Source organism: Gossypium arboreum, chromosome 10, assembly GCF_025698485.1.
Source record: "Gossypium arboreum isolate Shixiya-1 chromosome 10, ASM2569848v2, whole genome shotgun sequence".
In the NCBI taxonomy this organism is placed as follows: Eukaryota; Viridiplantae; Streptophyta; class Magnoliopsida; order Malvales; family Malvaceae; genus Gossypium; species Gossypium arboreum.
In genome coordinates, this window is record NC_069079.1 from 112,720,957 (window position 1) to 112,744,211 (window position 23,255).

General features: G+C 32.7%; 2 protein-coding genes and 1 long non-coding RNA gene across 3 annotated transcripts; 1 reads left to right on the forward strand and 2 right to left on the reverse strand.

Moving 5' to 3' along the window:
* Window positions 1–3,306: 3,306 nt before the first annotated feature.
* Window positions 3,307–4,259, reverse strand: LOC128281753 (uncharacterized). Its single transcript, XR_008272016.1, has 2 exons — window positions 3,998–4,259; window positions 3,307–3,689 (listed from the first exon to the last, which is right to left on the reverse strand). It is a non-coding gene; the product is annotated as an uncharacterized LOC128281753 (long non-coding RNA).
* Window positions 4,260–11,821: 7,562 nt separating this feature from the next.
* Window positions 11,822–18,673, forward strand: LOC108489303 (alpha-galactosidase 3). The gene is made up of 15 exons (XM_017793747.2): window positions 11,822–12,224; window positions 12,750–12,808; window positions 13,263–13,319; window positions 13,412–13,446; window positions 13,687–13,790; window positions 13,917–13,989; window positions 14,158–14,216; window positions 14,300–14,365; window positions 14,450–14,533; window positions 14,827–14,891; window positions 14,980–15,062; window positions 15,467–15,557; window positions 15,737–15,795; window positions 16,534–16,674; window positions 17,385–18,673. Exons 1-15 carry the CDS (start codon window positions 11,995–11,997, stop codon window positions 17,493–17,495), a joined length of 1,317 nt encoding a protein of 438 aa, XP_017649236.1. The 5' UTR covers window positions 11,822–11,994; the 3' UTR covers window positions 17,496–18,673.
* Window positions 18,487–21,190, reverse strand: LOC108489304 (40S ribosomal protein S26-3-like). Its single transcript, XM_017793748.2, has 5 exons — window positions 21,037–21,190; window positions 20,852–20,944; window positions 20,667–20,751; window positions 20,445–20,578; window positions 18,487–18,756 (listed from the first exon to the last, which is right to left on the reverse strand). Exons 1-5 carry the CDS (start codon window positions 21,037–21,039, stop codon window positions 18,685–18,687), a joined length of 387 nt encoding a protein of 128 aa, XP_017649237.1. The 5' UTR covers window positions 21,040–21,190; the 3' UTR covers window positions 18,487–18,684.
* Window positions 21,191–23,255: the final 2,065 nt, after the last annotated feature.

The following is a 23,255-nucleotide window of genomic DNA, read 5'->3' on the forward strand; positions in this document are numbered from 1 at the left end:
TCCTTTTCATTCCTTGTAGTGTTGACAAGCCAGCTCGGAAATCGAAACTGCGGAGGCACGCCACACTATCCGTATACCATATTGGCATAATGGCTTGTATATTTTGAGTATGGCATGTATAGCATTATAATCATTTTGTATATATGGTCTTATGATATGGTTATTGAGTGGTATGAAAATAGAATGCTTGGTAATGATTAGCCATTGGAATGGCTAATCATGATCATATTTGGTATTATGTATGTCAAATTGCTAGCTAATCCATGGAAACCATGAAATAGGTAAAATTTACCATAAAATAGATTCAGACAGCAGCAGTGACGTGAGTTTTAAAAATCACTAAAAATAGTAGAAATGGAATTAAATAATGAATAAGTTATGGAATCGAAGCTTGATGAGTCTATTTTCATATGGAATAAGCGAAACAGGTATATGAGCTATATTTTATGAGATGTTTAAATTTTTGTGAAACAGGGCCAGAGCGATTTCTGGATCCCCTGTTCTGACTTTGGAAATTCACCATAAATTCTAAAAAGATAATTAGAAGTCACGATTTATATGTAAAGATTTCTTATTGAGTCTAGTTTTATTAGAGACAAACGGCATAGTCATTGAAGCTCTGTACATGGAGATATCTAATTCGTAATACACAGAGGTTAGAGTAGTTGAACCCTGAAACAGGGGAGACTTTAACTAATAAACTGTACTAATTGGCCCAACCAAAAATTCTAGAAAAAAATTAGTAGATATATATATGAGTCTAGTTTCAGGAAAAATTTACGGAATTGGATTTCGAGTTTCGTAACTCGAGATATAATTTTTAAAGCAACTGTGATGCAGTTAGCCAGCTTGTCTGGAAATTTTAAAATGAATTGTATGAGCTGTTTAATTAATGAATTAAGTCTGTTAACACCTCGTGTTCGACTCCGGAAACGGTCTCGGGTACGGGGTGTTACAATAACTCTGAGTTATGGCTATAAATCTGACTTATGGCCATAAATCTCGTATTTGAAACAAACAATAGTGAGCGATTCATACTCGACATGTTGAATATGCCTATTAATCCTGACCTTGGACACCAATGGTTTCCACAAGTTGATACAAACAACCAATCGCGTAAACTTTCCCCTTCGAGCATTATCAGTATACTCATTAAGTTTAATTACCGGTCCAATTGTCTGACCAATAGCATAGAGTAAGCATTTTGAATAATAACCCTTAGGCAGGCTAGGTAACCGAATCCAGACAACTTGGACATCTCTTCTGTCACACCCCAAAATTGGTAGGTTTAAGAGAAAGACGAATAGAAGTGAAGAGTCCTTGTTTTGTTGCACTATGGTAGTTTACCCGACCATTTTATAGACTTCTAGAAAACTAAAGTTTGGCGTATAAAGTATCTTCCCGTAGAAGTATCTAAGGATTTTATTTAGGGGTATTCTTTAGTTCAAGAAAGAGTACGACAATAGAGAGTGCGCTTACAGTTTTGGCTAAGTATGAAGCGCCTACTGAGTGTATGATAAAATTTTGGAAGATTATATCGTCTTTAAGAGCACACCTTATGAGAGTTTCTGCCAAATGTATGGTACGCTCGGTTTGCTCAAACTCTATGCAAGGTGGGTTCTGTAACGTGACTGGTTGGGAGTTCAACTAAATGAATTGATTGGTCAAACCACATTTGCATCGGATTCTCTTTTATATTTTTTTCATTTTTTGTAGGGAATTTAAAGGATAATTTCCGTATGCATTTGACACTTGTCACGATCTAGTAAGAGGAATTGAGTATATATAATAGGAAGGGAACATTCCATGTGGTTTTTCTTTCATTCTGCTCTACATTCTAGTTTTTATTCCTAAACTTAAACAATCTCTTCTTCTTTGTTAGGATTGGAAACTAAGAATTTTGGTTTAATCAGTAGATATTTCAATCTCCTGGTAAGTTTTATAACTTTGCATGTTGAAAATTTGAAAGAGTAAGGATGTTAAGAGGCATAAAAATAGTAGGTTGTGAATAAGAGGCCCTACATAGGGGTTTTTTGTATTTGATATGTTAATAAGCTGTCTGTAAATGAGATTTTAGTGGAAGTTCCATAATCTTTTACGCAGTTGTTGTTTCTAGTTCAAGTACAATCATTGGAACAGAAACTCAGAGTTGAAATGAATGTGAGTTTCATGCGAGTCTTTAACCTAACTCATGTATAACAATTTACAATAGTTATTCGTATGTTGATGTTTTCTCAGATAACTGGTAAGGGTTTTTGTGTGTGAAGTATCGTAAAGCTTTTGTATTTTTACAAATGAGGTATATAATTCGTTGTATGAATAAGATGATATGTAGTATGTATGCATGTGAGATTTGGTATTGGAGAGTATGAATTTGTTGAAAATGTAAATGAAATCTAGATAAGTGTGTTCTGTGTTAAATGAGTAATGCATCTATATGTTTTGCCTCCGGTAGGGCAGGTATATTGCTAACCGAATTGGCAGAGTATAGAACAAAATGTGTAAGACCGTGTGGTAGAGACACATGACATTTTATGACAATGAGGATGTTCATAGTGTAGCCTCCGATGGGTTGTAAGCCGGACTGGTAGATCACGACATGAAGAAATGTATAAGATTATGTGGGTGAGGCCCATGGCATCAACTGAAATAAGGTCCGTCAGAACAGTAAATCAATAAGTTTCTTGAAAGGCCTCAATAGTTAGTATTCTGTGATACCTTTGTGGTGTATTCTTTGACACCTAAGTAGCTAGTAACTATTAGCCGCCATCATGGTGAGGTTTGGATATTTATTTAAAGTAGTTCTGAAGTTGTTCGTTTTACGGTGTCCTGTTCTACGACCTCGCAATAGTATCCGTCAGAAAATAGAATTCAGTGTACTTGAAATTAGGGGTCATGTATGTGTCCGTCATATCTGAGCAAATCCACATTATATATAGAAGTTATCTAAATTCTATGGTATTCGCCAAATCTAAATATTTATACATTATTTATAGAGGTTATTTGTAGTCTAAGTTGTCCGCCAAACCTAGATGTTTTCGTGGTATGTAGAATGGCTGTTTGGGATTTCCTGGGAATGTTTCAACCATTAGAATGAGTTGTGGTCTGTACAATTTAAGATATGATCTGACTGGTATCTTAAGAACTGTTAAATTCAGTATAAGAATTTGCCAAATGTAGGACTTGTATGAAGTTCACCTCAAAAGACCAATTAGTATAAGCCGCCAAAAAAAAAAAATATTAGAGAGTACACCATCTTGGTGAAGTGTTCAACATCTGTCTGTGTGAGAATCCATCGAAAGTAAATTATGTATGAATATCCTTCTAAGGAATGCATTCATTTCAGAAAAGGAAATGAGATCTGTAAGACCCAATTTTAGCCCGGGCCCAGATTACAAAATAAAACAAATTTAAACCAAAAAATAATTAAGGTCCAATGTCCCTTTTACAAATATCAGGGCCCAAGACCCATTACCAATCTAATTTCTAACCCTAAATAACCAAATCCAAACAGACCCAAAATAATACCTAACCCTAGAGCCCAAACAGCCCATAACAAACAAAATTTTTCAGCAAAAAAAAAAAACCCTAGCCACATTGACCAGCCGCCGCACGTTTCAGCCTCTACTACCCACGCCTCCACCACCCACGTTCTTCACCATGCGCCCACGCCATCCACGCCCACGTACCTGTAAAAGTGGTGGAAAGATTAATAGAAACGGTTGTAATATGGCTATAAAAGCCCACAAATATTCATTATTTTTTTATGAACTCAACACAAAAAATAGTTTTTTATGAATACTCATACATTGAAATAATCAAAAGCAACAAAGAATCTGTAATCTAAATCAAGAAAGGGTATTTCTTTGTTTGTTTTTTTCATTTTTATTTATTTCCCTTCTTATTTTTTCGAATTACACCTACATATTTTTTTAAAATTTTCTTTTTAAAACCTTTTTATATGTATATTAAAATATAAAAAAGAAGAAAAAAATACCTTTTTTAACGTCGGCCGCCATATATGGCGGCGGCGGTGGCGTGTGCGGTGGTGGCTTGCCAGAGCATTGGCCTGAGATACGCCTGCTGCAGAGAAAAAGAAAAGAAGTTTTGGTTTTTTTTTAGAAAGAGTTTAAAATGATTTTTTTCTGAAAAAGTTTTGGCTTAAATAAGGAGTATTAAATGGAGTCGTTTTGGGCCAAAATTTAAACGCCACAACGGCGTCGTTTCATTGGCCGACCCGCGTTAGTGACCAGACTCAAGGAGGATCCGCGTGTTTTTGATTAATGGGCTATTTGCCATTTTAGTCCTTTCGCCTTTTATCAGCTTACAATTAATTTTTTTCATTTTCTAATTTTGGCCCTGTAATTTATTTCGGCTTTCAATTAAGCCCGCCTTGGGGCTGAGCTTTTTGGAGGGGGATTATTTTCCGTTTTGGTCTCTCTTTAATGCCCGCGTATTCAATTTGGTCCTATTATCTTCTATTCATTTCGAATTAACCCCAAAATTTTGATTTTCAATTCAATTTGGTCCTTTTTCGATTATTTTTGCTATTTTATTATTCAATTAATTAATTTGAGTTTTATATTTACTATTATATTATTTATTATTAGTATTATTATTTTCATTATAACTGTCATCATTATTATTATTTTATTTATTATTATTTTATACTATTATAAGCATTATATTATGATTACTATTTTTTTCCTATATCAATACTATCATTATTAACTTTTATTTTTACTCTTATTTTATTATTAGCATATTAGTAAGTTTATTAATGCATTAATATTATTATCTTTTATTTTGTTATTGTTATTATTATTTTTGTTACTATAATTATTATTATCATACTATTAAATTAATTAGCTAAATACTTAGTATTTATTCGTTTGTTTATTTACTTATCATTTATATATATAAATTCATTTTATTTTCATTTTTTTACAAATTTCAATTTTATTTGTTTATTTCAAGTTTTTACGTAATACTTATTTCCAACTCTTATACATATTATTTATTTTAAATGTATATATATTATTTATTTTGGACTTTTCTTCATGTGATTTATTTTTTGCTTTTTTTTATTTTATATATGTATATACATACTTATTTTAGACTTTGTCATATTATTATTATTATTATTATTATTATTATTATTATTATTATTATTATTATTATTATCATCATCATCATTGTTGTCATTTTTATTTTGTTATATTTTATACTTTGTTTCATTATCTGCATGCTTATTTGTTTTTTTCATTTTTTTACATTATTTGCTCCAAGCTTTTTCTTTCATAATATTTATTTTAATAATCATCTATATATTATTAACTTATTCTTCTTCTTTCATGGGTTGTTCATTTGTAAATTTTCATATATTTAATAGTTTTCAAATTGTTTCCATATTGTTTTGTATTTTATGTGTTGTTTGAATTTTCATATAATTTCACGTATTATTGTTTCATATCGTTTATTAGTCTTTTGTATTATTATTTCAATTTTTGTTCATCTATGTTCAAACTTGTTATATTTTATTCTAATTTGTTTCTTGGATGTGAGCTCATTACTATTGTATGTATGTTAATTTGTTTTTTTGTTCATTTGTATAATATTTCATCTATGTATATTGTTCTATGTTTATAACTTTGATTTTTCTACGTTATTGCTTCATGATTCAAATTTCAATGTTTTGATTGATATTGGTCGTCTCATTTTTATTTCTAGTAAAACAAGTAAAGGCGTTTTGAGCCGGTTTTATAATTGTTTATTTGAAAATCTCCCAAAACAAAGGCAATGTTTGATGTTTGGAAATTTAGGAAATCGTGCCCTAACGTGCTGGGTTTCAATTTTTTTTGCCTGAAATAATCAAATATCCCTTTAAAATTTCATCTGTGTTTTCTAAATTTTAAAACAAGGCAATGATCTATGTTTGGAAATCCGAGAAGTCGTGCCCTAATGTGCTGGGTTTCGGTTTTTGTTGAACCAAATAATTGAATATCCTTTTGTAATTTTCAAATGTATGAGCTTTTGGAAATAATAATTGATATTGGTTTCGAGGGTTTAAAAGGTCATGTCCTAACGTACTAGATGTGATTTTTTATTCCTTCGTAACAAGAGAATTTTAACATCCAATTCGAGTTATTCAAATGTTCTAAAGGAAACTGTATTTCAAAATCTTTTTAAATTTTAGACATAAGGACACTATATAATCAATTAGGTTCCAATTCTGGGTGTTACAAGGGTGCTAATCCTTCCTCGTATGTAACCGACTCCCGAACCTGTTTTCTCAAATTTCGTAGACCAAAGTCATTGTTTTAATAAATCAAAATACTTTATTAAAATGATCAATCTTAAAGTGAACCAATCACACCTTGAAAAAAAGTTGGTGGCGATTCCATACCTCGTTTTAAAGTCGATCCCCGTTTTTTTCAAAATTAAAAATGGTTTCGACAGCTTGGCGACTCCGCTGGGGATCAATAAGAGAGTTAAGTCGTAAAATTAATTATTTTCTGTCCTTGTGTCGGAAAATTGAAAATTTGATTTGAAAAATCATGCCCCTTTTGTCGCATTTGTTGGTTTCATGTCATATGTTTGTTGTGATTTGAGATACGTAGGATATTTCTGCATCATATTGCATGACTGTTGTGGTCGCACCTTTTAAGTGGGAGTGAGAAACTATGCCTTCGTGAGGTTTTCACCTCCGCATGAGCTAGTGAACTGCTTCCGGGATACATCCGTACCTATGTCTTCGTGAGGTTTTCACCTCCGCATGGCCATAGGGAAATGTTTTCCCCTGAATTGAACTCAATCCACATGAGCCTATAATAGGTGAGGATTGAGGAATCTGTTGGTTTAGGTACCCTGTCTTTAGAAACAAACTGCATATAGTGAGCCTTAAGAGCCCACCCTAGGTAGAGCCACTTCAAACCCTAGTGGTTACCCAAGTAGGTGCTCTATTTTCTATTAATGTATTTGTATTAACGTGTTTTCTTTTGTTTTGGCTATGATTACATTGGATTTTCATCATAGAAAAAAGGTGTTGATTCAAGTTCAGTTGCTAAATAGAGAGCTTGTCATGGAAAATGAATTTCTTGATAAAGTGGAATACAATACGGCCGTCTGAATATGGTCCGAGTAAACACGACAAGAGAAGGATGAGAGTCCACAGAGAAGTACACGACTTGGCTTCAAGATTCAAGCCAACAAAGATTATTCTGGAACAGTCAATGTCTCGACTTACTTAAAGAAGCTGACGAGCATCATGAGGATGAGTGAGTAAGGATTTGCAGCCCAGATCAAGCAAAAAGGAGATAATTCGCAAGATTTGATTTTAGCGTCTGAATATGAAGAAAAAGATCGATGTCTTCGCCTGGAGTATATGGGCAAGCTCGTACATGTTTCTGCTTTATGTAAAGAGATTTGCTATCTAGAAAAGTTTTTCTAACAGAATTTAACTAGAATCAACGTCTCTTTGTGCATTCATTTCATGCATCTGCATTGCATTTCATTATATGCATTGAATATCAAAAAAGGACTTTAATTAGTTCAAAAACTATTTCAGTTAATCTAGAAACCAATAAAAACCTACCAAGTACGCATCTTTACTACATACGGAAAAAACTAAAGCTATGGATTAAAGGTTGGAAAAATTGGAGCAAATGCAGAAAGAGATGCAGGATCAACTGTAAGTACAGATGCAAGAACAGTTGGCAAAAATTTAGCAGGATATGAAGGATCAGATGCTGGAATCTTAAAAGAATATGATGAGCCAATTGACCCAGTTACTAGTTGGAAGGCCGAAAAAAGGGAAGAGTCCCATGATCAGTACTGAGGACGACAGTGAAGACCTTGCTTACCCTCCAGGTTTCACCCCAAAAAATGCCTAAGCACCACCTCAAAGAGTGTCTGTCAGTATCGGACCCCAATGTCAGATTGGTACTTCGACACCAATAAACTTCCCAAAGGGCTCGTGTTCCAGCCCTGAAAAAAAATCGGGCAAATCCTGTAGTCCCTGACTTCAATGATGTAGCGAAAACAGGAAGGGCAAGAGCGGACCTCCTAAAGCAATTGGAAGACCGATACAAATAGTTGGAGAAGAAATTCAAGGCGTTGGAAAGCGCTGATTATCATTGCGGAATGGATGCTAAGGAGTTGAGTCTGGTCCCAGATTTGGTACTCCCCCCGAAATTCAAAATGCCAGAGTTTGAAAAATACAACGGAAACAGCTGCCCTGAGGCTTACATCACGATGTTTTTTCGGAGGATGATTGGTCATATTAATAATGATAAGTTATTGATTCACTGTTTCCAGGACAGTTTGACTGGGGTTGCGGCCAAATGGTACAACCAGCTGAATCGTACCCAAGTTAAATCATGGAAGGACTTAGCACAAGCCTTCATGAAGCAATTTGGTCATGTGACGGACATAGCGTTTGATAGGATCACGTTACAGAACATGGGGAAAAATTCGAGTGAAAGTTTCAGGCAATATGCTCAGAGGTGGAGGGAAGTGGCTACACAAGTCCAACCGCCTCTTCTAGAAAGGAGACCACGATGCTTTTCATCAATACTCTGAAAGCCCCGTTCATTGACCGTATATTGGGAAGCGCTACTCTGAGCTTTTCAGATATAGTAATGTCCGGTGAGATGATTGAAAATGCGATAAGAAGTGGAAAAATAGGCATGGGAGAAAACACTAAAAGGTCAACCCTGAGAAACAAGGAAAATGAAGTGAACATCGTGAGCATGCCTTCCAAATTGGTCAACATAGCCCAACCGAGGGCTGTAACCACTAGTTATCAAGGCTCTTCAAGGCAGGAATTCAACTCGAGGCCAAAGTTTATACCCATCCCGACGCCAAAGTTATTCATAATTTAAAACTTAAATGTTTAATAATAGTTGTATAGTAAAATATGTTTATATTTTTAAAAGTGTAAAATTTCTTATCATTTATATTAATTTATAATTATTCTATTATGTATTGTTTACTATAATCTAGTCCATAAATTGTTAAATTTCCAAAACTTTCTTACAACAAATTTAATTAAAATCAATTTAAAAGTTTAGAATAGATTAATCTAAGTTACAAAATTAAACAAAGTTTAATATTTGAAATTTCAATAAATTAATAGAACTTTTATATATATATATATTTAAATTTTATTGGTTTTAACAGAAATTAATACATGTAAAATTCATTTTTTAAATATTTATTCATTTAAGTATAAATAAAAACAAAATCACATATAATATATATAATAGTTTTTCTAAAAGTTTAGTAATATAAATGTGTCTAATAATTAATAATTTTAATAGAAATAATTTAATAAAATGATATTTTGGATAGAAATAAAATGGGGTTTATTTCCTTCACTTCTTTTTTTTAATAAATTATTACTAAAGTAGTCTAATAATTAATAATTTTAAATAGAAATAATTTAATAAAATGATATTTTTGGATAGAAGTAATTTTATTAATAATTTAATAAAAGGATATTTTTAATCCATTTTGATATTTTTTATTTTTATATTATTTATGTAAAAAAGTCAAAATAGTTTAAATTAATTTATTTATGACCAAAATAATTTATGGTAATTTGCTTATTCCATTTTGAATTTGCTTTGAGATCATTAGGTTTCAGTTAGTCCGTTCCTGTCCAATCTCAGTTGTTTATGGTAATAATTTAATAAAAGGATATTTTGTCAATTTATTTTTAATCATTTTGGTCATATAAAATTAATTTAAAGTATTTTAACTTTTTTACATAAATAATATAAAAAATTAAAATGGAATAAGTAAAATTAACCGGAAATAGTTGATTTTTTACATAACTATTATAATAATAATAATTACTAAAATAAGATAAATTAAAATTAAATACGAATATAGGCAAAATAATCTGCTTGCAAAACACCTCTAATTTAAAAGTTTTTTCTTATTAAATTAATTGGCTTCTCATCTCTTGGTGAACTAAAACTATTTCTAATTTTTTATCAAATAAACAACTTTTAATTTAAAAGTTTTAAAATCCATTCTCAGATCCATTATTCATAATATTCGTTCTATTGAGAAGAGTTTTGAAAGTGTTTTTTACCTTTTTGTTTCTCGGGAGATTAACAAGGCGGTTCACACTCTTGCTTTGGAAGGAAGGAGACGACAAGTCTCGTGCATCTGGATTGATGGGGTTCCTGAATCGGTGAAGAAGATGGTTGTTATGGATCGGACGATTTGGTTCCAAAATAAATGAGTTTTTGGAGTTTGTTCTAATTTTGGAGAAGGTTCTTGCAAATCTCCATGATTATGTTTAGAGATTTCAAGTTTCTTCCTTTACTACTCTCAGATTTGGGTTTTGCAAGATTGAAAGTAAGTTTGGCTGATATTTTCTCTGCTCTGTGACATTTGAGTTTTGGCATCAGGCGATTTATTTTCTCATTTATGGTTTGCTTGTTTTCTATGTGCGTCTTTTTATCTGGTTTTGTTGACTATTTCGATTTTGTTTGGTTTTGTTTCCTATACTTTCCTCTTCTGGTTCTAATTGGATGTTGAAGTCAATTTTTGAGCCGTGTGCCATTATTTCCTTCATTAATAAATATCAACTTTATTCTAAAAAAAAAAACTGTATTATTCTATATTTATATCAACATTTATTCTGTACCTTTGAAAACATTTCATCTTTTTCAACATTTGAGGATATTTAATTTTCTCAACACTTAAAAATCAGAGAACAGAAACAAAGTAGGGACAACAACAAAAACAGAAGACCAAAAGCTTTTAGGTTTTTTTTTTTAAATTTTTTTATTCATTTTCTTATAAAAGGTGAAGGAAGCAATTTTGGACATGAATTTATAGTTTTTTACTTTCTTATTTTTCTAGGGCTATTTTTTTTAACTTTAGTTTATTTTTTTCATTTTTAGTTAATTTTTTTTATTTTTGTCAGTGTTGCTTGACACACTGGCGGCATCACTAAAAAAATATTACTTTGGTTTCGTGATATACTTAGGGGTATTTAAATTTCAGTGTAAACAGAATTAATAGACCTAATCAATCTAATTCGGTTAATTGGTTGTTAACCGATTCAATTCAGTCAAAGGTCGGTTAATGATTTTTTAGAAGTTCAGTTATCGATTAATGAGGTTCAAAATCAGGTGATGAACCGAATTAACTGAACTTAATAATTAATAATACAAATTATATGTATTTTTAATTTGGTTAATTGAATAATTCAATCAAATAAATATTATCAATTTATTTATTTTTATATATTTATACTTGTTTTAACCAAAAAAGTAAAAACATATAAATTTTGATTAATTCGGTTAATCGACTGAATTAACCGAAATATTTCGGTTTAGTTAATTTTTTTGAAAAAAATTTGATTCGATGAACGGTTAAAGAATTAAAAATTTTGGTTAATTCGGTTCGTACTAGTTCGATTTGATTAACCATTTGAACACCTCTAAATATACCTGTATTTTTTCGAGTACTTTAAAAAAAATACATACCGATGCCGCCTGATATAGCGGCAGCAAAAAAAATTATTTTTTTAAGAAAAGAAGAACTGACAGATGCTATTTTCGTATTTAATTTTTAACATATCCTTTATTGGTAATTATTTATTTTTTATATTATTTAAGACAATAAACCAACTATTTCGAGTTAAAAAGTCAAATCAAATCTAGTGTGACTGAGGAGTAAGAAAGGTAAAAACTGACAAGAGTCTGAAACACGTGTCACCGCTCTCCTTCATAGAGCCTAGACAAATTTTGTGGGTCCCATTTCCCTAAAGTATAATTCAATCCGACAACGCAACACTCAATCAGACAATAAACTAACGCTTACCTCTGACCAGAGTTCTCATGTTTTAACAAAATGGATCAACAAAATCCATATATTTTATTCTTTTCCTTGCTTTGCTAAAGCTTATACGAAACTGATCAAGTTTAACCTCTAAATCTAATAGAGCAGAAGGTGAAGGAGAAACATATAGAAATGGGCATGGAGAACATGAAGAAGAAGAAGAGTGTTTACAGTGTTTATATTGTGATGGTTCTTACACTATGGTTGATTGATGGTGGAATTGAAGGAAGACAAGTGGGTGTTTTAGAGAAACTTGAAAAACCTAGTTCTGGTTTCTCCAAATCCTACAATTCCATTTATGATACTTCAAAATATGGGATTTTTCAACTCAACAATGGCTTGGCTCTTACGCCTCAAATGGGGTAGTGCTTTTCTCTCTTTATTTCTTTATCTTAATTTATCCCTCATCTATTAAGAACCCAGTTTGGATTTTGATTTTTCATGCACTGGGTCCTTGCTTTCTGCTGATTTATTTATATATACATATATATATATAATTTTCTTCTGTTTTTTCCCCTGGATTATAAGGGTTGGATATGTGCTATATGTGTAATCATAAAAAATGAAGGGGGGAAAAAGGATTTTTTATTGTGAAGAAGCTAAAATTAAATTGTTCAGTGATGGAAAATCTAGAAACAATGAAAATTTTGGAGATATTGTTTTTAGGACTAAACTCAGTAAAGATTTGCAACTGGGACTTGATAAGCCAATATGGGGGAATATAGTGTTTTGCTTGAGATCTTAATTCAGAGGCTTTGATGTTACTGTATCAAGTGACACTGCTAATGTAATAATGCATCCGAACTCATTGTTTTTATCTTTTGGTATTAAAACTAATTGCATGTCAAAGGTAAATATGATGTTCTTTTAATGCATGTTTTTTTCAGATGGAATAGCTGGAATTTCTTTGCTTGTAGTATCAGTGAAGACCTTATTAAGGAAACAGGTATGGGTTCTTTACCCCATTATAGTTGCTCTCATGGTTCATTGGCCTTTTCTTGTATGTGGTATTAATCAATTTTGCCTAGATTGTTCATAAATACACATAAACCACCCACATTCTTTCCCTGTTAATCTCATGAATGATCATGTGACATATTGATTCTTTTGTTAATATTATGTTCTGCTAAGTCAAACTCATTAACACTTATTCGTATGAAACGTAGAGGAATACTTGATAAGCAGTAGGTATACTGGATTCATTTCTAAAGAAATTGAATTGGGATTTATATCATTCCATTGCCACTTCAAAAAATCTAATGATGGTGATATCCTTCAAACACAATGTCATATTAATTGACATATTGAAACATTACCATTTGAGTTTTGGTTTATTGTTTTCTTCTTCATTCTTGATTAAAATTCATTTGAAATACTGACCTTGTTTCTACTATGAACAGCCGATGCACTTGTCTCAACTGGCTTGGCTGATTTAGGCTATGTATATGTTAATATAGGTATTCTTCTGTGTTATTGTGTTATTTAACATACGTAGTTACCCTAACTTATATTGTCCTGTATGAGGCTTACTTATTTTCATTGGATGCAGATGATTGCTGGTCTGCTGCCACTCGAAATTTGAAGGTTAGATAATCTTATTGCTTTTAAAAAAGAATTACTACTCTTGCTATTTGCATTCTATAAACCTTGATCTATCGTAAATGTCATTTCTAGTTCAATTAATGGAATAATATTATGAGCTTCTTAGTTTACTACCCTCATAAAACTTGTCCATGTCAAATATGTGTTGTAGTACTTTGTCAAGGTCTATTGCTTGAATGTACGAGGATCACCTAAATTTTACGGCTTTGCTTCATCATGCAGGGTCAGTTGGTCCCTGATCCAAAAACTTTTCCATCCGGAATCAAAGCTCTTTCTGATTATGTACATGGGAAAGGCCTCAAGCTTGGTATTTATGGTGATGCTGGGTAGGATGGACTTCCAATACCTGTGCAGAATCTCTGAAGTTAGATTCACAATGAAAAAGTTACTTAATTTTGCATCAAATCTGTTAAATTCTGGATTTTCCTCACTAACTCAACTCAATGTTGTAGTGCATTTACGTGTCAAGTTCGACCCGGATCACTCTTCCATGAAACTGGTGATGCACAACTGTTTGCTGATTGGGTTAGTTGGAAACCATTAAACATAATTCAATTGTCTCCTATTCTATTTTTTTATAATATTAGAAGTTTGATACCAGTAGGCTTCTATAATTCAAAGTACTAATAAAATGGACTCTGAAAACAAATGACAAAAAAATGTCTATTTGATGCTTTTTTATTTTGTTACCAGGGTGTAGATTATTTGAAGTATGATAACTGTTTTAACTTGGGTATTGACCCTAAAAAAAGGTTACATCTCCTCTTCATTTCTATTACTCAAAGAATCATTATATCTTTGTTTCAATTCATTGGATTTGGTACCATAATTTCAGATATCCTCCAATGCGTGACGCTCTAAATGCAACTGGGAGAACAATTTTCTATTCTATTTGTGAATGGTAATTGAAATTCCATTTTCTATTTGCATTATTTTCATGCACAATTTGGCACAACCTTGGGATCAACCATGGCTTCATTGATAGGGGGGTTGAAGACCCAGCCTTATGGGCTCGTGGAGTCGGAAATAGCTGGCGTACAACAGATGACATTAATGATACATGGGCAAGGTTAGAATTCTTGAATAAGAAGTGCTTGAGTGGTGTAGTGAGTCACTTTTTTATGCATCATTGTTAAACATGCTGAAATTATAGTACAGTTAGCTTGCTCCTTTAGTTTCTCCCCCTTAATCATCACCACTCGGGAAAGCACGACACACTGAACTGGTTTTCTTGTACCCTGTAAGAAGTGTAAGAAATGAAACATGATTTTTCTGTCTAGTTCATGGAGAAAAAGAAAAAGTTCTGCTGATACTGAATTCTTACATTGATTGTTATACCTTCTTTTTCTCCTTGTTGGTTAGCATGACTACAATAGCTGATATAAATGACAAATGGGCTTCCCATGCTGGACCTGGAGGATGGAATGGTAAAAATGTCTTTTTTTCGCATAGAGGTGTTAAAATTCTTGTGCAAAGCTGCGGTTATTGAACTCTCCATGTAATCCTTTTGAGTAGATCCTGATATGCTGGAAGTTGGTAATGGAGGCATGACTTATCAGGAATACCGTGCTCATTTTAGCATTTGGGCTTTGATGAAGGTCTTTTCTTTTTCTTTTTTAATCTTATTCCTTATTTAAATGTTGTATGTCCCAAGCAAGTTATTTGTTTTAGCCCCATCCCAACTTGTTACTTTTAGTTCATTTTTATTATTAATTTCATTGATTCTGGAATTGAGAAATCAATCTTACATAGCTGGTTCCTGGTGAACTGCTGTTTCCATGACCTTGCTCTTCCAAGTTTTGACACCAATGTTGTAACTGCCACGCACCTGGAATTTTGGTTGAGTCCTTATTTGCTTTTTAATTTGTTGTGTCCTGTGAGGATACTTTTTATTTCTTTACTTTTGAGAACTTTAATTAGCACTGACCATATCTATATATCTGCTACATTATGTCCTTTTGAATCCTTCAGTTGGCTTAAAATTTTGTTGTTGATGGTGCAGGCCCCTCTTTTAATTGGTTGTGATGTAAGAAACATGACTGCTGAAACCCTTGAAATTTTAAGCAATAAGGAGGTCATTTCTGTAAACCAAGGTGAATTTCTTATTTTTACTTTTTGCCCCTCATCCCTTCTTCCCTGTCTGCAGCCAAGTCAGGCTTTCTTATGCTTGTATTAAATGAAATTTGTGTTGTCTGTTATTCTTTATAATTCCATGGATTTCAATTCATATTTTCTGGCTACTAAGTAGACAGGATATTATTTCTTTTTGCAGACTCACTAGGTGTCCAGGGAAGGAAAGTTTATGTTTCTGGAGAAGCTAACTGCCTTCAGGTGATCTTTCAGCTTGCTTAAGTTGGTACATTAATGCTACGTTAGTTTGGAGCATCATTTTTTACGCATGTTTTAGTGTATGAGTTAGCAATAAACTAATTCAATTGAAAAGTTTAACCACTCCCATGCCTTATTTTTAGCGAGGGAAAATGAAAATTTTTTGTTTATTTTGAAGAGATCTTAATTTTTACAAGAGCTTCTACTCATCTTTCTAATTTCAAGTTTAAAATTGTACTAATTATTCTTTATTTTATGTCTAACTATTGTAATACAATGTAATAAATAAGCTTTTTCCTCACATTATTACATGAGCAACCAAACGATTCTTAAGTGTGATAACTTGTGCGATTATTTTCCTTGACAAAGTTAACAAATTGGTAGAGAAGAATGGCCTCTAATACCACCCTTAAATGTGGCTTTAGTTAGTAGTAAGCTTGACTATCAATGTTGCAGCTGGGTCTCATGAAAGTCTTATGTATGCCTGCTTTTTGCTGGCCACAGCAGTGCAAGAGAATATATAAAAATAAAAGAAAAGACTCACTTGTAAGAGTATCCAGCAGCTAAAAGTTATTTTAGCTGTGAAAGCTGTGTATGAGAACTTTCCTGTATGACAAAGTATTTCATACTCGGTTACGACAGGAGCTGTTAACCATATGGTGCAACACATTGTTTGAAGTTTGCAATATGCTATAACGGATATATTATCTCTTAAATTTTATTTGTGATTATGTTTTGCAGGTTTGGGCAGGACCTTTGTCTGGCAATCGCTTAGTCGTAGCTTTCTGGAATAGATGTTCCAAAGCTGCAACTATAACAGCTAGGTGGGATGTACTCGGTCTTGAATCTAGCACCCATGTCTCAATAAGAGATTTGTGGCAGGTGATCAAACTTACTTTTCAGCTGGTGTTTTGGTTGAAGGAATTGAAACTCAGATTAACCTTTTGTGTTAGACGTAGAAGTTACCAAAAAGTCTATCAGGTTTATAAAACTGCCTCCAACAGTCCAAACACCCTCCCTCCGTTCATTGCAAACACCTTAATTCCTTCTAATGCCTGTTGATTCTTTTTGTCTTTTTTTGTTCACAAGTTTCATTCTTTTTTTTCTGAAAAGAGTTGATAACTGTCAGTTAGAAACAACACAGTGTAGCATCATCCTATATCTTCCCAGGCTTCCTCAAGCTACTTAGGCTGTTGGAGAGCCAGGATGGCTTAAGTGTCTGTTTGGGGGTTGAGTAACCAGAATCATGTGTATTTTCTTACATGCAAAGTATAACTAGATAATCAACAAGGCACACATATTCCTTACTTTCACCCTAATGAAGCTTTGCTTGGGTTTCCCAAACATTGATTAATATTTGACTTATGCAAGTAACCTGTCGAACCGGGGGAGGGATGGAGGGGGTATGTTGATATTAAGTTACTCAAACTTCACCAAACTGGAAACCCGTTCAAGTTTATCGAACATTCAATCCATTGCAGTAGGAAATTCTAGTCATACCAACTACAATTCGTTCTGTTTTGCTTATACATTGCCTTGATTGAAATTCTTTACTTTCCAAATACCTGCTTACTTATCTTTATCACTTGCAGCACAAAGAGGTCAAGGAAAATGCAGTGGCATCATTTGGTGCTAAAGTTGATTCGCATGACTGTCATGTGTACATTTTCACTCCCAAGACAGTGGCTCACTCAGAAAGTTAGGTTGTTGCTCATAATGGTATCCCTTTTGTGGTTTCTCTTTGTTATTACTGAGAAATCTGATACTACTTAAAATTACTGCTGCTTGAACTGTTGTAAATGGTGTCTACAAGGAGTCGTTTGGTACATGTGAACCATACCAGATGTGGGATTCCATAAAGAAAACACTTATTAGCTGGTCTTTTAGAAGTGGTTAATGTTGTTTTTGTGATGATTATTTTATATATATATGATGGAGCTAATAAGTACTAAAAAATTTCGTTTCTAGTCGAACAGTTTGGTTCACTTAAGCTTTCTTGGAAAAATGAAGATTGGTGTTTGTTTTTTGAGGCAGCATTGATCTTTGTCCTGACCTGAATTAATTAATATATATAGGTTTATTTATGGGTGATTCTTAGTGCCACACCTGATTTCAATTGCCTTTCAGTCACACCACTAAATTTTGGTTCCCTGAAAAGCTTCTAAGCCTGCACTGAAAGAATGTGTACATGTACGGAGTTCAGAGTGCTACAGGAACTGATAGCGATGCATGTATGAGATCGTATCTGTTACTCGCTACACCAATATGTACATCATGGCGTTCTTTTATAAAGATGGTTTACTGTCTTTGTAAGAACTCTTGCTAAGTTGTGGCAATTGTTTGTACGGGCTCAAGTGATTCAAGTACAATCTACCTTAACCCTTACGTAATTACGGCTTCACTCATAGTGCTGAGATTGAATCATTGAAATATTAATTTTGGCTGAGCAATGGTGCAGGGACTGGTTCTGAAACGGAATTTGGAAGAAAGAGAGCCAGGATTACTGTGCTCCGGATTTATCAACTTCGACTACATCCCTAACAAGGGTCTTTTCCACCCAAACATGTTAGAAGCATGTGAAATGCTTATGAATCAAGCTCTTTGCTTTCCAACCATGATTCATCACCAGCCCAGACTAATGGAAAAACAACTTTTATGTAAAATAATGAGCAATATGTCTCAAAGGTGTGAAGATTATTTTGGATAAAATAAGCAACTAAATAGAAATTATGAGATTCCAACCAGTATTCTCAACCATTCATAGCTTGTCAAATGCGATCAAACTTTTAACTAATCAAAAACCTTCTACACAAATCCAAATTTTCTCAAAATTAAAGCAGCCCATTTCAAAGCAAATACAAAAATAGAAATTTATCTTTAACTTTGGGGGCCTTAAGGACGGGCAGGAACAGCAACACCTGGACGAGGAGCTTGACCAGGCTGACCAGGCTTTGGCATATCATCCTGAACGAATAAATCACATACATAAATAATGAAGCTTCTGACTGTAGCAAAAATGGAAGAAACACGAAAACAAAACAATAAAACACAGAGTAGGTAGAGTTATCACAGATGCAAGCCTCTGATAAATATGAAGGCGAAGCTTCTGAATGTAGCAAAAATGGAAGAAACATGAAAACAAAACAATAAAACACAGAATAGGTAGAGTTATCACAGATGCAAGCCTCTGATAAATATGAAGGCGATATACAGTAGAGTTTATGAGTTCATTGCTATAACAAAGCAATTGCACATATATTTCCACAACCAAACACTGCAACTGTCAACAATAGATAAGTGTACTTTCCAAGCACATTTGTCTAAGTACAAAAGCTTATTTTTTCCTTCTTGTTGAGATAAAAAATCTTCTGTAACAAAGTACGTATTATTTAGACTTTACAAAGAACCCCTACACCTACAGATACCACCTATATAAGAAACCATTTTCTATACAATAGCGATCAGCTAACAACTTTAAAAAGGTACATGACAGTGAATTAGATTATATTAGATATATGAGGGACCACTGGACCCGTTCATTTTAAAACACTAAAGATTTCATCTTGAGGGGAAGATGGGTCCCCAAAAAAATGCCAAGCATCACAAGAAAGATTCTAAGTGATCACAATTTGATAAGTAGAGAGATTCTAGGTTTCAGGAATAGCGAAATTCTATCATCCCTCTAGATGACCTCCACAAAACATTTAATTGAGTCCCTAGCAATATCCCATCCATCCCATAATGATGGATAAGCCACCAAAAAGGCCACTGACTAAGTGGTTTAGATGGTTATTAACTACGAGGGACTGTTCATCCCTAAAGCAATTAAAAATTCTGCAGAAGAAACAAACATAAGTCCCTAAAGACTTGCATCATACATAGTAGAGAGAATCATTTTAATGATGGTCACGGATCAATCAGCAAAATGTAGCCAAAATTCCACCAGTCCAATGGAGGACTTCTGCATCTAGGTTCCTAGGAATATTCCATCCCAATATGATCAATAAGCCACCAAAAAAGGCCACTAAGTGGTTTAGATACGACTTGTCCAACCCTAAAGCACTTAAAGGTTCTGCAAAAGGGGCAGACTTAAGTCCCTAAAGACTTGCATCATACATAATACAGAGAATCATTTTAATGATGGTTATATATCACATTCAACAAAAATTTTGCCAAAATCTATCAGTCAGCTCCATATGACTTCTGTATATAAGAGCTAGTTATATTAGATTCAAGGAATTTTGCGTCCCAAAATGATCATAAACCAATCACTAAGGCATTGAAAGGTGATCCAGACAGCTATGGAAAACTTCTGCTCAAGCAGCAGACTAGCAGCCATTAAAATTTTTTCCAAAAATACCCTTCAGTTATTCTTTATAAGATAATTTAAAAAAGAACCACTCTAGGAATGGTCATAGGTCATAATCCCTATGGAGGAGTTCAATAGCTAAAATTCTATTAACAGCACCCCCACTCTATGGCAAAAATAACATAACCTAAAATCTAAAGAACTTCATCTTAATTAGCCATGTAATAAAAGGAAATGATAAGCAATCCAACATGGCAAGAAGAACAGCATTTCATTCACAATACAATACACGGATAGTTGACAGTGAAAAGCATCTCTAATCATGGGTTACAAAAAGATATACCCTGCGCCTGATGAAGCGTTGAGGTGGGTCACGGTTCCTCCTGTCGGTGCGAGACCGGACCCTCACAACGTGGGAGTGGATAGCACATGAAACACAGTATTGCATCTTCACATAAAGCTTAGGCAGAGTGTAGGCTACATACAATTAATCGAACAATAAATCCAAATGTATGTACTAGAATGAGAAAATTAGCATATAATTAGGAAATCAAATGATAATTACTGTCATAGACGCAAGCTTCCTGGACATCCCTAACAGCAGCTTGCTCCACAATGTTCCTCACAAGAAACCTTTTGATCGACTTATCCTTTAATAATTCCAAAGAAAGAAAAAAACAAATGAAAATTAAAATCCTTCAGAGAAAAAAAACCCCCAAAGAACCAGATGGGAATACAAATGTAAAGTACCTTAGGGCAGCATTTGCCACAGTTAGAGCAGCGGATGAACTTCACGTGGCCACGGCCATGTTTGTTGCGGCCCCCATTCCTACGCTTGAAAGTCTACAAAAAGAAATAATCCATCCAGTGTGAACAACATTTAAGTTTTGATAAATACCCAGATGGGGAAATAGAGATGAATTGAACATTCGGACCATGGTTTGAGGATAAAGTGTAGATGTTGAGGCTCTCTGCTTCTGCCGCCGAGTGACGAGGGTTCACTGAGAGGAAGATTGGGTTTTATAGAAGACAATGTTTCTTTTATACTTGACTCTGTGTCACCGAAACCCTAGAAATTTCATTATTTACATGCTTCCTACCTTTTTGTTTAGGTTTTATTAACTAAGGTTAAATTCTGATTTTAGTCCCTATAATATACTTAACTTGAGATTTAATCCCTGTATTATTTTTGGAACAATAATAATTTCAACCTAGATTAATCCTAGAGAAGATAAACACTCCATCAATATGGCACAACTTAGGTTCTTAATCCTTTTATTTTAACTTGCATAATTTAATCCTTTTAGATCAAAATTACTGTTAAAAAAATGTTAAATGACTAATGTGAATTTAAAAAAAGTGTAAACTAAATTCAAGGTCATTAAAATATTAGTAAGTTTACATTTTAGCCACTTAATTTTAGAAAGTTTCAAAATGGTCATTAAACTATTTAAAAGTTTTCATTTAAGTTACTGTATTGTTAAAATCAGTATCGTATGGCCTTCTCCATTCACACTGCCTATACTAATCGAAAATTCTTCCTCTTTCTCTTCTATAGTGCTTTTTTTTTCATGGCACAACTTTGAATATTACGAATTTGTAAACTAAAATCCAAACAAATTTTCTCATCTATTCACGGGCACTGATCATTAGATCAACTTGAATCTAAAGTATGTTTTTCTACAAGCCGATGAGTACTAATTCACCATACCGATCAACGAATCATTACTAGAGCTCACTAGTCAGACTTAAACTAAAAATGATAATCTTAATCACCTATTGATCAAATTTTGAATAGTTAATGATTTAAACGAATTTTTTTTAATAATTCAATGACATTTTGTAATTTTTAAAGTTAAGTGACTAAAATATAAATTAATTAATAATTGAATGATGTTGAATGTAATTTACTCTTACAAAAACTAAACCAAGATATCATGTGATTTGAAATGTTAAATTATGATTATCAAAATATTTTATTGAAGAAATATCGGAATAGTTGTTTTCTATTAACCATATTAAAAAGCCAACCTAGTCTTGTGATTTGGACATTCTTTTAAAATTTTACTAGTATGGAGTTAATTATTTGTTTGTATCAAATTATAAAGATTAAAATATACTTTAAGCAAGATTTTCATATTTGAATAGGTGGTTGAATTGGTAGATTGTTGATTATAAGGTTTGATTAAATAAATTATTAAAAGATTATAAAAAACTGATTCATTCAATTTTTAGCTTGGTTCATCCGGCCCGTACAAATTCACAAGTCAATCAGTTTGATACCTCTCTTTAGATCAGTACCTCAGCCATTTTGATCTGATTCAAAGAACCATGACTCTAAGTTTAAATGCACTTTTTACATTTAGAATTTAGTTTTCCTAATTTTATTTTCAAGAATTTAATTCCTTTTGAATTTAAAAATCGCTTTCATATTATATATAACCACATAACATTTTAATTGAAAAGTTAACAACATTAACTATTTGAACTAATTAATAATATTATAAAAATATAGGAGCAAATTATATTAAAAATAAAAGTATAAGGATTAAATTTTAAATTTAAGCATATTAGAGATATTAAAATTGAAAATTATCCATTTTATAAAATACAAAAAGAAATAGTATAGTGGGGTTTTTTACATAAATAATTCAAAATAAATAAATACCGAATAGGATAAGGAGAATAATATTCACAAAACTAGCCAAAATCAACAGTGCATACCTGGTATCGTTTGACCAATCGATGCACCGTTTTACTTTTTTTAAATTATTTTTTGGGTGTAGCCTGACCAATCGGTGACACCCGTATTTAAAACTAAAAATACGAGTTTTTTTACAGTATATGAGTAATGAAGAAAAAAATAATTTTTATTGGTGTAGCCGATGTGCCAGGCGACACCCTATTATTTTTAATAAAATATAATTTTTTTAAGCTAAAAGAAAATTTGATTTGATAAATTTTATCGAGTATAGAAACCCGGGCCCATCTCTTTTTGAACCAATGTGGCTCCACTTCATACCCTAAATTGTTACAACATGTTACGTGTTGTTTGACAAACTCTAAACATATAGAAAAAATAAGAAAGATAATTACCCATCTTCACAACTTGTCTTCATCAATCCGCATTTTTGAATTCTTTGTGGAAGTTCAA

Coding starts and splice junctions, on each gene's coding strand:
- LOC108489303 (XM_017793747.2), top strand. CDS start 11,995: ATGGGCATGGAGAACATGAAGAAGAAGAAGAGTGTTTACAGTGTTTAT. Junction 12,809..13,262: donor AGACCTTATTAAGGAAACAG/GTATGGGTTCTT, acceptor TACTATGAACAG/CCGATGCACTTGTCTCAACT. Junction 15,063..15,466: donor GCATTTGGGCTTTGATGAAG/GTCTTTTCTTTT, acceptor TTGATGGTGCAG/GCCCCTCTTTTAATTGGTTG.
- LOC108489304 (XM_017793748.2), bottom strand. Junction 20,752..20,851: donor GTGGCAAATGCTGCCCTAAG/GTACTTTACATT, acceptor GAATTATTAAAG/GATAAGTCGATCAAAAGGTT. Junction 20,579..20,666: donor GGAAGCTTGCGTCTATGACA/GTAATTATCATT, acceptor AATTGTATGTAG/CCTACACTCTGCCTAAGCTT.